Genomic DNA, 15272 nt, shown 5'->3' with positions numbered 1-15272 from the left:
TTTTCATTTTATGATTCTTTGATGTGGAAGTCTCCCTCAAGAATGTTCCTTATTTGTGGAATTCCTCTAAAATGAAAACAGTGAGTTGTAAGATATTTTTCCCTGTGGGAATCCCCATTTTGCCCATGTATCGGTTGAAGCAGGAACAGGAGGAAGAAGAGCAGGCAGTATCAGAAGTCAGGCTTGTAAAGCAGCACCGCATGAGATCCAGGATCTCCCACAGGGCCCCAGCCACTGGAATGTAGCGACCTAGAAGGTCTATGGATTCGCTCACCAGGAGGCCTCTGTCCTCTGTGGAATGTGTACAGGAGGTTCTGGAGTTGCCACTCACTCCAGGATGCTCTACGTTGTATCAAAACCATCTCAGAAAGTACTGCAGTGGATGGCACTACACTCTGTTGCCATCTGCTCCACATTCCCAGAAAGCCTTTTAAGGACCTTGTCAAAGTTCTGGGACCCTGCGTATTCTATTCCAGAAAGTGAGGGTGATACTGGAGCCTAACTTTACTCAGCCTTACATTTATTTACAGAGTTAAGCATTAGAAGTATACACCTCCTAATTCAAGTACTGTTTCAATAAGAGCCTCTTTATATGTGCTCAAGTGAAACCCCAATTATATGTGCTCAAGTGAAACACCTATATTTAATTAAACACAATTGCTATACAATTAACACTGCCAGCATTTGTTTTCTTGTGGTAGAACCCCTGAGATCATTATCTGATAGCTTAATAGCCAGGTTCCACCCCCAGTACCTCATTATCTGACTTCCTTGTAAGCTGTGAATCACACAGTGTCAACGTCCCACCTAAACACTCGTTTGATCCTGAGTTAATATCTCAGTGCTGCTGAATGTGGGTGAGTGTGACAGAGCAAGCCAGTTTTTGCCAGCCATCTTGGCTGCTGAAGCTTTTGAAATTGGTTCCTTCTCTCTCGCTGTTGCAGCATCTTCTTTGCTTATGACTTGCGTGGAGTTAAGAACAAGTTACATAACCACACCACAAGAAATGCTGTCCACTTTTTCCTTCCTGTTAGGCCCAGGATCTCCTCAGAGCAAGGGCCTCAGCGCCATTCCTGTTCTTTGACCACTAACACAGGTCCTCTGTGGATGCAGATCATGCCCACATCTCCATCCCTCGCTGCATCAACTGAAGAAATTCTGCTTGGCCTCCTGCTGCCCTTCCTCCTGTCTCCTGTCCTTTTCAGAAGCTGAGCACTGGCTTTTCCTGCATGACCAGGAAACGTGTGTTACTGTCAGTCATTGACTGTCAAGTTTGACAGCTGCTTGAGAACTTCCTTCACTTCTCCCCACTGATGTAGTGAGGGGTTTTGGTGGACACACGTTACAATTTGCAGCACAGAGCACTTAGTGCACTGAGTGACCCTTAGATTCGTGAATGTACTGTCAGATTGTATATAGGTTAATAAACATACATTAACAGCAGCCTTCAAATACGAACATACAAACTAGGAGCAGGAGTAGGCCACTCTGCCCCTCGAGCCTGTTCTGCCATTCAATAAGATCATGGCTGATCTGAATGTGACCTCAGCTCCACATTCCTGCCCACCCCCGATAAGTTTTCACCCCCTTGCTTATCAAGAATCTGTCTGGCTCTGCCTTGAAGATATTCAAGGAAGGGCTCTGCCTCGACCACCTTTTGAGGACCTTGTGAGATCACTAAATCTGATCCTGTATGGCAAGGAGGTCTCTGTGATGAGAGGGGCAAGAGCCGCCACTCATTACCGGAACTGCTTCCCTCCACAGGATTTTGGCACTGTATTGGCTGACCTCCTGGCACTTCGACTGACTGCTCCATCCCCACCACTGCCCCCTGCCAAATTTCAGTCAGTGGCATATTTACCTCAATCTCCATGACACCTCGGGCTCCTTTGTCATGCACAGTTTGAAATGGCAGCATGCCGACACTGCTGTTAGATAAGTCTGTCTTCAAGAGTAACACCAGCAAAGCTCATACACCAACGAACACCGCCGCTGCCCCAATGAATTATCCAGCCTCCTTGCAAAGGTAAGGTAACCGTTATCAGGAACTCGAGCCACTGCCCCCTCCAGCAACACCGGCGTCAGCTGAATTTCGGTCACTAGGAATTCACCGTTGCCACTGAGTTTGGCTTGAGTCGCACAAACTAGGAGCAAATCCCGGGCTGCGCTGAATTTTCGAGGTGAGGTGCCATTTTGTGACACGTGAGTGAAGTCAGGAAGCACTTAATCACCATAAAGAGGAGTGGAAATCTGGAACTCTCTCCCCCCCCCCCCCACAAAAGACTGTGAATACTGGGGGACAATTGAAGCTTTAAAAACTAAGATAGATTGTATTCGGCACAGATATCAAGAGGTAGTGATCAAAGGTGAGGAAAAGGAGGTACAGTAGTGATCAGCCATGACCGAATTGAATGGTGGAATATGATTGAGGGGCTGAATGGCCTCCTCCTATGCCTATGCTCCTTGTGCCTATGATCCTAGATGAACAGAGATGAACTATGTTTGTCAGATTCAGCTATCACTTACAATTATCCATACCCTCTCATCCCTTTCCCTGACTACACCTGCTCCATGTCTGAGAGACTACTTTGAGAAAAACAGCAGCACATTGATCTGACTCTCCCTCGACTGATGAAAGATGGAAGAGGCACATTACTAGACATCAAAATAAATGACACTGCGAAAACGAGCTCCCTGAGAACATTCACCTTCCCCATTGATTTATGACATCAAAAATTTAATTCCACTGTGTACCTGACACGAGCTGATTCCTCAAATTCAATCTCCAGCCTTTTTTGCCGACTCCTTTATGCTGTTTGTCAGCTGAATATTGTATGTCAAACAGAGGAGTAATCGCCTAATGAAGAAATCAGGCTAGACTTGATCAATGGGGCAATCAGTGTGATCAGACTGTCTGATATCACCCTCAGTGCGTGGCCAGGAAAGATTCGATAATTCTCCTCATGAACGTCCCTATCTCTCCCTCAATAAATCATTTTTTTACAGAGCTGAGAGGGATTGTTTGTTTGTGGGTCATGGGGATGAAGTTGAGTTCGACCAACTAATGACCATTTATTGAGAACAGGACAAGGCGGAGACGTAGGAAGTCCGGTACAATTCTAGCCCTTGAGCCACCTCCACCATTCAATTCGAGTCAGACTGATCGGTATCTTAACTCCATTTGCTTCATATTTTTGATACACTTACCTCATTGAAATCTATCAATCTCCTTTTCGAAAGGTTCCAGCCTGTTTACTGATTTTTAGACGGCAGACCCTGCCCCGCTTATGCCTGGGCCCTAATCACAATTTTAGGGCCTCAGTGACAATTTTAAATTGGCCACCCTTTGAGACGATCTCCGCAGCCAGAAGGTATGGCCTTTCTCTATTCACAACTTCAGAATTGTTAAAACCTTCATGAAATTTCTCCTCAGTCTATACAGGGGAAATAATTTCCTGAAAAGGTCTTTCCATCTCTGGATTCATCCTGATGAATCTACACTGTACACGCTCTGTGGTTTTAATGTCCTTTCTACAATGAGAATAGGGGGCTGGTTGGTTCAGTTGGCTAGAGTGTGGTTCAGAATAACATCAACGGCACAGGTTTGATTCCCAGTCTGGCTGGGGTAGACTTGGGGCCTGCCTCCTTGCCCTGTTCCATGTGGTGTGGTGCCCCTCATGCTATAGAAACAATTGTCTCTCTCTAATGGAGAGAGATGCCTACAGGACTCTGGCTAGTTACCTACTTACCTACAATGAGAATTCAAAACCACACACACTGTTCTGCACGTGTGTGGCCTAAGCAATGTCTTATACAAATTTATCATCCTTCCTTACTGTTGCACTATTGACCTTTTCAGGGCTTCTACCAACCTGCACCCCACCTTCTGGGAATTGGTATTTGATTTTCTCTTATTCTTTCATGGGATGTGGGTATCACTGGCAAGGCCCACATTTGCTGCCCATCCCTAGTTGCCCTTGAACTGAGTGGCTTACTAGGCCATTTCAGGCTCAACCACGTTGCTGTGGTTCTGGAGTCACATGTAGGCCAGGCCAGGTAAGGATAGCAGATTCCCTTCTGTGAAGATGGATTTTTACATTTAATGAGAGTTTTGTTTTCCAGATTTTATGAATCAAATTTAAATTCCACCAGCTGCTGTGGTGGTGGTGGGATTTGAGCCCATGTCTCCAGAGCATTAGCCTCTGGATTACTAGCCCAGTAACATAACCACAACGCCACCATCTCCCCCACTTCCTTTAGCATGTTTTCATTATGTGTATACTCCCACTCCCTGGTTCCTTTCCCACGGTGTATTAGCTCACACTTCACCACATGAACCTGCACCTGCCAGCCGTCTGTCGCTCCATCAGCCTGATCTTCTTCAAGCTGCGGTACTACAATTGACCTCAGCACCACTGGATTAGGAAGGCGGGAAACAAGCCATCAGGCAGGGCTGCTGCTACTGGGAGCCAAAGAGTGGCCTTTACTGGAGGCTGCAGGCATCAGGCGAGTCCACACCCAGCCTCATGGTTGCATGGGCTGCGTTCGCTCCAGGTGCAGAATCTGATGCCCTCCCCCGAATTGAGGGTATTTAATCAGGCGGGAGGGTGCTGGGTGGGGGATCCGGCCATCTTCTCGCCTCCACTCTGATTAAAGCTGTGACTGGAAGGTGGGTGGAGGGCCTTCACATTTCACTGCCAATGGAGGCCCTTGAGTGGGCAGCTAATGTTGGTATTAACCCAGCGGCCAGCGGGGGTAGCCTGCCCATTCGGGGAGCATGACAGGCAAACCAGGGCAGGAAGTGAGTGGGTGGGGGAGGAGGGGTCCCTCATTCAAAGGCACATCGTATCTAATTTAGGGATCCAGCATCAGGAAGAGGTGCGGGTGCGGGATGGGGGTTGGGGGTGGGGGTGGGGCTGTGCCTGCTGACCCCCACCCCTCCCCCACCGCTTCCTCACAAACCCCACCCTGCAACCCCTCTCCCACTACCACTCACCTGTGACCTAGGATCCAGCCCTAACACTAGAGGCCCCTCAGGTGGGTGCAAAAGTCCTTCAATGGAGCTGCCAGCCTCTGATTGGCCGACAGCTGTCAGCAGGCGGGGCTTCTGCCCCAGAGCCCTTGATCCTGGGAAATGGCCGGCCACTGTCCAGGTAATTCAGCAGGCCTTCCCAGAAGTAGATGTTGCAGAGCTCTGTCCAGCTTTCCAGCCAGCAGGCAAGACCCTATTGCCTCCATTAAACCCAGCCCCTGGAGTGAGGTACAGTGATGGTGCTCCAGCACGGAGACTTTGGCTAGAGGGGGCAGAGAGAGAGAGAGAGAGAGGGAGAGAGAGAAAGAGAGAGGGAGGAGAAAATTAGCATAAAAAGCATCAAAATATGACCCCACCTTGGAAACTGGTTCATTTTTCTTTTCTCATTCTTGGGCTGCGGACCTTGCTGGCAAGGTTGGCATTTAACTCCCGTCCTAGTTCCCCTTGAGAAGTTAGAGTTAGTGGTGGAAATTCTTCTTGAGCCAGCGCGGAGGTTTGGTACAACTGATTGGTTTGCTAAGCATTTCGGGAGTAGTTAAGAGCCAACCATGTCCCTATGGATCATAAGAATGTACAAATTAGGAGCAGGAGTAGGCAATTCAGCCCTTTGAACCTGCTTCACCAGTCAATAACATCAAGGCTGATCTGACTGTGGCCTTAACTCCAGTTCCCTGTCTGCCCCCAATAACCCTTGACTCCCTTGCTTATCAAAAATCTGTCTATCTCGGCCTTGAATATATTCAATGACCCAGCCTCCACTGCTTTCTGGGGAAGAGAATTCCAAAGGTTAACAAACCCCTGAGAGAAAAAATTTCTCTTCATCTCAGTATTAAATGGGAGACCTCTTACTTTGAAACCTAGTTGTAGCCTCCCGCATGAGAGGAAACATCTTCCCAGCATCCACCCTGTGAAGCTCTCTCAGAAGCTTATCTGTTTCAATCAGGTCACCTCTCATTCTTCCAAACTTCAAAGAGTATAGACCCAACCTTTCTTCATAAGACAAACCGTTCATCCCAGGAATCAGCCAAGTGAACCGTCTCTGACCCACTTCCAATGCAAGTATATCCTTCCTTAAGTAAAGTGACCCAAATTGTACACAGTACTCTAGGTGTGGTCCTGTATAGACATAACAAGACTTCCTTACTTTTATACTCCAACCCCTTTGTAATAAAGGCCAACATTCCATTTGGCTTCCTAATGGATAACTGTACCTACATACTAACTTTTTGTCATTCATGTACTAGGTCACCCAGATCCCTCTGTACCACAGCATTCTGCAGTACCTCTCTATTTAAATATTATACTGCTTTTCTATTCTTCCTGCCAAAGTGGACAACCTCACAAATTCCCACATTATACTCCAACTGCCAATTTTTTGCCCACTCACTATATGTATCTATATCCCTTTGTCGACTCTTGGTATCCTCCTCACAACTTGATCTGGAGTCACATATAGGCCAGACCAGCTAAGGACAGTAGATTTCTTTCCTTAGAGGTCATCAGTTGGGTTTTTATAACAATCCAACAGCTTTATGGTCACTTTTACTGATGCACTCTTTTTTTATGATTACCTGTTGGTTTTGCTTTACATTGAATTCAAATCCTTAAACTGCCACAACAGGATTTGAACACACAAATGCACATTCTCTGGGTTAATGGTGTTCTTAGAGTCTCAGCTGTGATTCAATGGACAGCACTGAGCCACACGGTTCAGGGTTCAAGTCCCTCTTCAAGACTTGAGCACAAAACTCAAAGCTGATGCTCCAGTGCAGTACCGAGTGGGTGCTGCACTGTCAGAAGTGGTATCTTTCAGATGAGACATTACACCATCTGCCTGCTCAGGTGGATGTAAAAGATCCTACTTTGTACAAGAGCAGGGGAGTTATCCCTAGTGTCCTGGCCGATATTTATCATCATCACAAAAGCAGGTTAACTGGCCATTATCATGTTGCTGTTTATGGGATCTTACAGTGTGCAAATTGGCTGCTGGGTTTCCTACATTACAACAGCCACTACTCTTCAAAAGCACTTCATTGGCTGTAGGAGCTTTGAGATGCCAGGTCATAAAAAGCACTATATAAATGCAGGTCTTTCTTTTTTGTTGTAGTCCAGTAACATAAACATTACCAGAGCCTAATGTTCAAAGCTTCCAGCTGGTTTCCCATGGATACATCTTGATGACAGTCTCTGTGTCTGAACTCACTTAGTATATTAAATGTAATAATAATATCAGCAAGATACTTCATTTCATTCCTCATTTGGTATTCAGCTTTTAATTAATGTCAGGGCCCTAATTAAGCTGTGCTGGATTGTACTCAAGGGAAAACTGTGCTGTTCCATCCTCTCATCTACACTTTCATGGTCTGCACTAAGATAGTCCACAGCAGCGAGAGATGTACAAAGCAACATGGATGGGTGGGAATTGGGGGAAGACAGAATTGGCTAGGCTGTGAGGCTCGCCAGGGTTGAATAGCCTGCCGACAGTCACTCATCAAGAATGGCCACTTGGCTGGGTAAGAGTGGAAGGGCCTCCAGCAACTGAGGGGCCTGTACCAGAACCCCAGCAGCTTTTAAGAGAGCAAAGCAAGAAAGACAACCACAGCTTTCATTTATATAGCAACATTGGCGTAGAAAAATATCCTAAGACGCTGCACAGAGGCAGAATCGTTCAGGCTTGCAGGCGGCATCAAAGAAGGAGACGTTAGAAAGGAGTAATTAAAATCTTGGTCTGCGATGGGTTTTAAGAAGGATTTTGGATCTGCCTGACATAAGAGGTGTCGGGCCTGATTGGTTGCTCCTACCCCCACCCCAACTCCCCTGCCAGCCCATGTCCCCCTTTCCCCTGACAGAGATCAGTAACTCAACAGAGTATGGCCCATGGAAGCTGGGCAGCTCTGATTGACACAGCTCAGTCCATGGTTGCAGTTCCCAGCTCAGCCACCTGGTGGAGCTCAGCCTCCAAATGCTTCACAAGAGCAGCCCGGTCATTGATCTGTTGGCTGTTTGGTTTTATGGATTTGCTCTCTGTTTCTGCTCTGGGCCTCCTGGGACACTCCAATTTGTGCATCTTTGTGTTTCTTCCAAAACTATTTTCACCTTGCTGCCAAGCTCTGGAATACCCTCCCCTACACCTCTCTGCTAGGGTCGCTAACTGTGATTAAAGGTATTCCTGGAGGTTCCCTCACATGACTTGCCCCCACTCTCCAGCCATCAGTTGACCAACACACCCATCCTGGTGACCCACTCCCTTCCCACACCAATAGGAAATTAAAAACTTCATCACCCAATTGGATGGTGCTTGACTGTCAGCCAAATGGCCTTTTTCTCCCATTTCCAATATTTTTATACCTAGTAAAGAGAACCGTTCAAAGAAATTAAAAAATCGTTTTTAATGACCCGATGATTTTTATCCAGGGTTGCACACAGCAGTGTCCAGGAATTGATCTTTAATCCCTGGAGACTCCAGGCCAATCCTGGAGGATTGGCAACCCTACTTTCCAGCCCTCGGCCTCACACTTTCCTTCTTTAAGACACTCCTTAAAAACTACATCTCTGACCAAGATTTGTTCTTCTGACCTATTATCTCCTTATGTGGCTCGGCGTTATACCTTGTTTGATAATGCTCCTGCGGAGTGCCTTGAGATGTTTCAAAAGGCTTGGTATAAATATAGATGATTGTTCATGTGCCCAGCTCACCTCATATAGACAGGGGGCCATATGGGGAATCTATACTCTGGATTTTTCAGCCCTTCTTTGTAATGTAAGCTGAACATGTAATAGCTTCCCACACCGCCTGGAAACCGCTCTGCTCAAACCCCCTGACTGATATTAAAGGGGCAACTTTCCAAAGACAAGCTGGGGAGGCTCTCTGTCAGGAACACAACATTGGAGCATCTGTTCTGATGATGCAACTTTCCAAAACAGTTCCTCTGACATGTCTTCCTTCTTCCTTAACCGAGGTTTTCCACCCATGGTGGTTGACAGAGCCCTCAACCCTGTCTGGCCCATCTCCCGCGCATCCGCCCTCACGCCTTCTCCTCCCTCCCAGAAACATGATAGGGTCCCCCTTGTCCTCACTTATCACCCCACCAGCCTCCGCATTCAAAGGATCATCCTCCGCCATTTCCGCCAACTCCAGCATGACGCCACCACCAAACACATCTTCCTTTCCATAAACACCCCCCCGCCCCGGTGGAATTCCACAGGGATCGTTCCCTCCGGGACAGCCTGGTCCACTCCTCCATCACCCCCTACACCTCAACCCCCTCCCACGGCACCTTCCCATGCAACCACAGAAGGTGCAACACCTGCCCCCTTTACTTCCCCCCTCCTCACTGTCCAAGGGCCCAAACACTCCTTTCAAGTGAAGCAGCATCTCACTTGCACTACTCTCAATTTAGTCTTCTGCATTCGTTGCTCCCAGTGTGGTTTCCTCTACATTGGAAAGACCAAACGCAGATTGGGTGACCGCTTTGCGGAACACCTTCGGTCTGTCCGCAAGCATGACCCAGACCTCCCTGTTGCTTGCCATTTTAACACTCCACCCTGGTCTCATGCCCACATGTCTGACCTTGGCCTGCTGCAATGTTCCAGTGAAGCTCAATGTAAACTGGAGGAACAGCACCTCATCTTCCGACTAGGCACTTTACAGTCATCCGGACCGAATATTGAGTTCAACAAATCAGATCATGAACTCTGTCCTCCATCCCCACCCCTTTTCCGATGCCCCTTTTTTCTAAATATTTATATATATATATATTTAATATACTTTTCTTTTTGCACATATTTCTATTATTATTTATAAATTTATTTCCATCCATTGTTTTAACTCCACCTTTTAGCCTATTTTGATCCCTTCCCCCCCACCCCCACTAGGGCTATCTGTACCTTGCTCATTCTGCTTTCTACGCTTAATGTCACCATTAGCACATCCTTTAGCTAATATCAACACCCCTTTGTCCTTTTGTCTGTGACATCTTTGGCAATCTCTCCTTTGCCTCCACCTATCAGTGGCCCCCTATCCAGCTCTACCTGTCCCACCCCCCCCCCTCTACCAGCTCATATTTCTATATTTCCTCAGTTCTGTTGAAGAATCATGTGGGCTTGAACCGTTAACTGTGTCCCTCTCCGCAGAAGCTGTCAGACCTGCTGAGTTTTTCCCAGCTATTTTTGTTTTTGTTTCAAATTTCCAGCATCCGCAGTATTTTGCTTTTATATTATATTTGAGTATTGTTCCCTTGTGCCAGCTTGGCTCAACGAGCTGCCTTGCTGAATGTGAATCAGAAAATTGGAGCCCAGATTGTGACTGGCCGTGTGACGTGACTAGTTCACCATTGCAAGGTCTGTTTGGATGAAAGTTCTAGATTCTGGGGCACTGCTCAAAGAAAGGTCTGGGAGGTGTTCGAACCCTGTTCAGGAGCCCTCCCTGAACTAAAGGCAGGTTAGCTAGACATTCACCTGCATTGCGACACATATGTTGTCAACTGTGGCTTAGTGGTAGCACTTGTACCTCTGAGTCAGAAAGTCACGGGTACGGGTCACATTCCAGAGGCCTGGGCATGTGACCTAGGCCAACAATCCAGTGCAGTACTGAGGGAGTGCTGTACTGTCAGAAGTGCCATCTTTTGGGATGAGCCGTTAAACTGTCTGCCTTCTCAAATGGACATGAAAGATTGCAGGGGGCTATTTCAAAAAAGACCTGGGGGGCTCCCCAAATCATCCCACTACCTCCCTCAGCCCCATCCCTACCTCCCTCTGCCCCCCCCACCTCTCTCTCCCCCCCCCACCTCCATCTGCCCCATCCCTACCTCCCTCTGCCCCCCCCACCTCTTTCTTCCCTCCCCACTTCCCTCAGCCCCATCCCTACCTCCCTCTGCCCCCCCACCTCTTTCTTCCCTCCCCACTTCCCTCAGCCCCATCCCTACCTCCCTCTGCCCCCCCCACCTCTCTCTCCCCCCCCCACCTCCCTCAGCCCCATCCCTACCTCCCTCTGCCCTCCCACCTCTTTCTTCCCTCCCCACTTCCCTCAGCCCCATCCCTACCTCCCTCTGGTCCCCACCTCTCTCTACCCCCCCACTTCCCTCAGCCCCATCCCTACCTCCCTCTGGTCCCCACCTCTCTTTTCCCCCCCCCACCTCCCTCAGCCCCATCCCTACCTCCCTCTGCCTCCCCACCTCTCTCTTCCCTCCCCACTTCCCTCAGCCCCATCCCTACCTCCCTCTGCCCCATCTGGCCAATATTTATACCCCAACACCCGAGAATACCTGACCTGGCCATGTGACTTTATTGTTTGTGGGAGCTTGCTGTGTACCAATTGTGGCCATGCTTCCTACATTGCAACAGTGCCTACACGTCATTGGCTGTAAAGCATTTTGAGATGACCTGAGGTCAAGAAAGGTGCTATGGCAATGTGGGATCTTGCTGTGTGCAAAATGGCTGCCTTGTTTATCACACCCCTGGCACTTCAAAGACATTGATTTGTGTATAAAGCACCTTCAGCTGTTTCTGGGAGATGTGGATTGGTACATCCAACAAAGGTAGAGGTGTTCATGTGGAGTGTTCAACCGTTAACTTTCAACCTGCCGCTTTCTGCTGAGAGTCAAAGCGTTTAACCCTGTCAGTGCTGAAAGCTATATTGCGGGGGTGGGTTTGGTTGATGTCAAGGCCTCTGCAGAGTCCAGAGGTCACAGCCCAGGCCGCTAAAGCCTTTCCAACACATGAAAACCTCCTGGGAAACATCGGCACCTAAAAAAATAGTAGTGAACACCTTAGAGAGTAACCCGCGGGCAGAGGGACAAGCATAGCATCAGCGTACGCAGATCCAGCTCGCTTTCTAAACACCCACGGATTTGGCATTGTCAGTAAGGTTGGACATGTCAGAAAGTTCGCAGGCCGGTACAGCAAGTAACCAGAAAGGCGAATGGCACCTTGGCCTTTATTGCAAGGAGGACAAGAATAAAGAAGTCTTGCTACTTTTGTGCAGGGTTTTGGTGAGACCACATCTGGAGTAGTGTGTACAGTGTGTAAGGAAAGGAAATGCCCTGCGGGGCGTTGGAGGTGTTACAGCGAAGGTTCACTAAATTGGCCCCTGGGATAAAGGGGTTGTCCTATGATGAGAGGCTGAGTAAATTGGACCTATAGTCTCTGGAGAAGAATGAAAGACGATCTCATTGAAACCTATAAAATTCTGAAGGGGCTTGACAGGGCGGACGCTGAGCGATTGTTTCCGCTGTTCACGGAATCTAAAACACGTGGACCCAGTTTCAGGATAAGGGGCCTGAGATGGGCTGAGGTAGGACTGAGATGAGGAGAAATTACTTCACTCAAAGGGTTGTGAATCTTTGGAATTCTCTACCCTAGAGGGTTGTGGATGCTCCATTGTTGAATATATTCAAGGCTGGGATAGACAGATTTTTGGTCTCGGGGAATTAAAGGACATTGGAGTGGGTGGGAAAATGGAGTTGAAACCCAAGATCAGCCTTTATCGTATTGAATGGCAGGGCAGGCTCGATGAGCCGTGTGGTCTACTCCTGCTCCCATTTCTTGTGTTCACCTCCAACAGTCCCGCCCCCACATCCCCACCATTGGCCATCCGACATGTCCGTCCTCATCCTGCCCCACCCTCCCAGCCAACTGGAAAGGGAAGAGACTCTTTGTTCTCTGATTGGATGACTCTAGGGTTTTCAGTCAAACAGACCTTTATCCTGCCTCCGATGTTTCGATAACTAACAAACAAACGTCCGGAAAGAAAATGAAAACGCACACAATTTATTTTAAGATCCTGATGATTTTACTCAGGGGTCCCTTCAGCAGTGTAAATGGGAGATTAAACCTTTAATTCTTGGAGAGTTGGCAATCCCAGGTGGACTAAATCCAATGAATGAGGCTGAGGTTTATTTGGTCCTCGGTGTGACAGCCTCTCTGTCAGGACTGTTGTCCCCTTGACTGAATAATACTGAGTTCATCGGAGCAAGACTCTGTAGAGAACAGACAGAAAAATTATTCAGGTAGCTCTTCTGTGACAGCAGATCATAGCGCTGGGAGGAAGGACGGTTTAGTAATAAAGTTTAATGAGCCATGGTCTCTCTTTCCTCTGCTGCAGATCTGCGCCGGATGACAGCTGGATTCATGGGAATGGCAGTTGCCATCATCCTGTTTGGCTGGATAATCGGGATCCTAGGCTGCTGTTGGGATCGAGGCCTGATGCAGTATGTGGCTGGCCTGCTCTTCCTGATGGGAGGTAAGATCTTTCTTTCTCGTCAGGTACTCCCCAGGACTATCAGGCGTCCAAATCAAGGTTAAAGACAAAATACTGCAGATGCTGGGAATCTGAAATCATAGCTGCAAACCCTGGGAAACACTCAGCAGCTCAGGGAGCGTGAGGGGTGAAGTAATAGAGTCTGTAAAGTGATGAAAGCATTTGATAGAGTGGATACAGAGAGGATGGCTTCTCATGTGGGGAGTAGCATAACTAGAGGCCATCAATTTTTTTTTTATTCATTCATGGGGCGTGGGCACCGCTGGCTAGGCCAGCATATATTGCCCTTGAGAAGGTGGTGGTGAGCTGCCTTCTTGACCCGCTGCAGTCCATGTGGTGTAGGTACACCCACAGTGCTGTTAGGGAGGGAATTCCAGGATTTTGACCCAGCAACAGTGAAGGAACAGCGATATATTTCCAAGTAAGGATGGTGTCAAGTTTCTTGAGTGTTGTTGGAGCTGCACTCATCCAGGCAAGTGGAGAGTATTCCATCACACCTGGGAGCTGAAGAGAGGCAGCCAGGAGCCGGGAGTTGGGAGTGGCATAAATACAGTCCAGGGATTGAAGCACAGCCTTTCATGTTTCAGGTCAATGAAAGGGCATCAGAAAAGGAGTCAGGTTCATTTTATTTAAGGATGAGACACTGGATGTGTATAATTAACATCTCCCAGGTTATGAAGGAAGATCAAACAGAATAGATCGAGAGAGATTATTCACTTATCGGAAAGGGTTCAAATCAGAAAGGGGCATTTGACTAAGATTAGAACAGCAGAAGCAACAAGGGACAAGTGAGGATGATTTTATTCAACAAAAGGACAATATGGTGCAGGATAAAATTCTCTGAGAATAGCTGCGAAATAGACTCATGTGGGATTTACCAGAGTGTGAGCATGGAACTGTTGGGAAAGGTTAAACAGACTGGGGCTCTTTTCTCTGGAGGAGAGTAGTTAAAGAGCAGGCTTGATAGCGATCCTTATACTTATGAAGAGGTTCAATGGAGTAGAGGTGGAGAAACTGTTCAGATGGAGTTTATGTGGGAAATATAATCCTTAAAGCACTGAAGGACGTGTCTGTGCTAGCTCTTTAAGAGTTCTATCCAATTAGCCGTACACTTCCCTCTCTTTCCCCATAGCCCTGCAAATTTTTACTTCCTGATTATTTAACCGACTCCTATTTGAAAGTTTCTATTGAACCTGCTTCCACCACCCTTTCAGGAAGTCACTCCAGATCATAGAAACTGTCCAGAACAAAAGAATGTCAATGTAAGAGCAAATAAAGACTCTCTCCACACAGGGAATGGTGAGAATGTGGAATTCATCACCACAGTGTGGGTAAAGCAGATGGAATTGATGTATTTAAGGGAGGCTTGGTACAACTTTAGGGAGAAGGCAATAGCAGATTCAGGTAGGTGGGAACAGATAATGAGAGTGAGAGGAGGCTTGTGAGGAGCATAAAGGCCAGCATTGACCAGTTGGGTTGAACGGTCCAATTCTGTGCTATAGGTCCTGTGCATGGTCCCAGAAACAGTTATGCGCATTTCACATAATCCTTAAAGCACTGAAGGACCTGTCTGTGCTAGCTCTTTGAGAGTGCTATCCTGTTAGCCGTACACTTCCCTCTCTTTCCCCATAGCCCTGCAAATTTTTACTTCCCGATTATTTATCCGCCTCCCATTTGAAAGTTTCTATTGAACCTGCTTCCACCACCCTTTCAGGAAGTCACTCCAGATCATAGAAATTCACTGCATGAAAGAAATCTCCTCATCTTCCATCTCATCCTTCTACTCGATTGTCTTAAACCTGTGCCCTCTTGCTGGGCTCCTGCCCAGTTTAAAAAGTTTCTTCTCATTCCCTTCTCTGTCAAACCCTTTCATGATTTTGAACAGCTTTATAAATCTCCACTTAACCTTCTCTAAGGAGAACAACCCCAGCTTCTCCAGTCTCTCCATGGAACTGAAGCCCCTGAACCCTGGTACCATTCAAG

At 47.6% G+C, this 15272-nt stretch overlaps 1 protein-coding gene across 1 annotated transcript in view; it reads left to right on the top strand.

Annotated features, from left to right (window-relative positions):
- The window catches only part of tmem178b (transmembrane protein 178B), a 574403-nt gene that overhangs the window by 517820 nt on the left and 41311 nt on the right, over positions 1-15272 (top strand). Inside the window, exon 3 of the mRNA XM_041216265.1 lies at positions 13134-13271. Coding sequence (XP_041072199.1) covers positions 13134-13271 — 138 coding nt within the window. The remainder of the gene's footprint in view (positions 1-13133; positions 13272-15272) is intronic.

Source organism: Carcharodon carcharias, chromosome 21 (assembly GCF_017639515.1).
Source record: "Carcharodon carcharias isolate sCarCar2 chromosome 21, sCarCar2.pri, whole genome shotgun sequence".
Taxonomy (NCBI): domain Eukaryota; kingdom Metazoa; phylum Chordata; class Chondrichthyes; order Lamniformes; family Lamnidae; genus Carcharodon; species Carcharodon carcharias.
The sequence above is the reverse complement of the archived record's forward strand: the minus strand, read 5'-3'. Positions and strand labels throughout refer to the sequence as shown.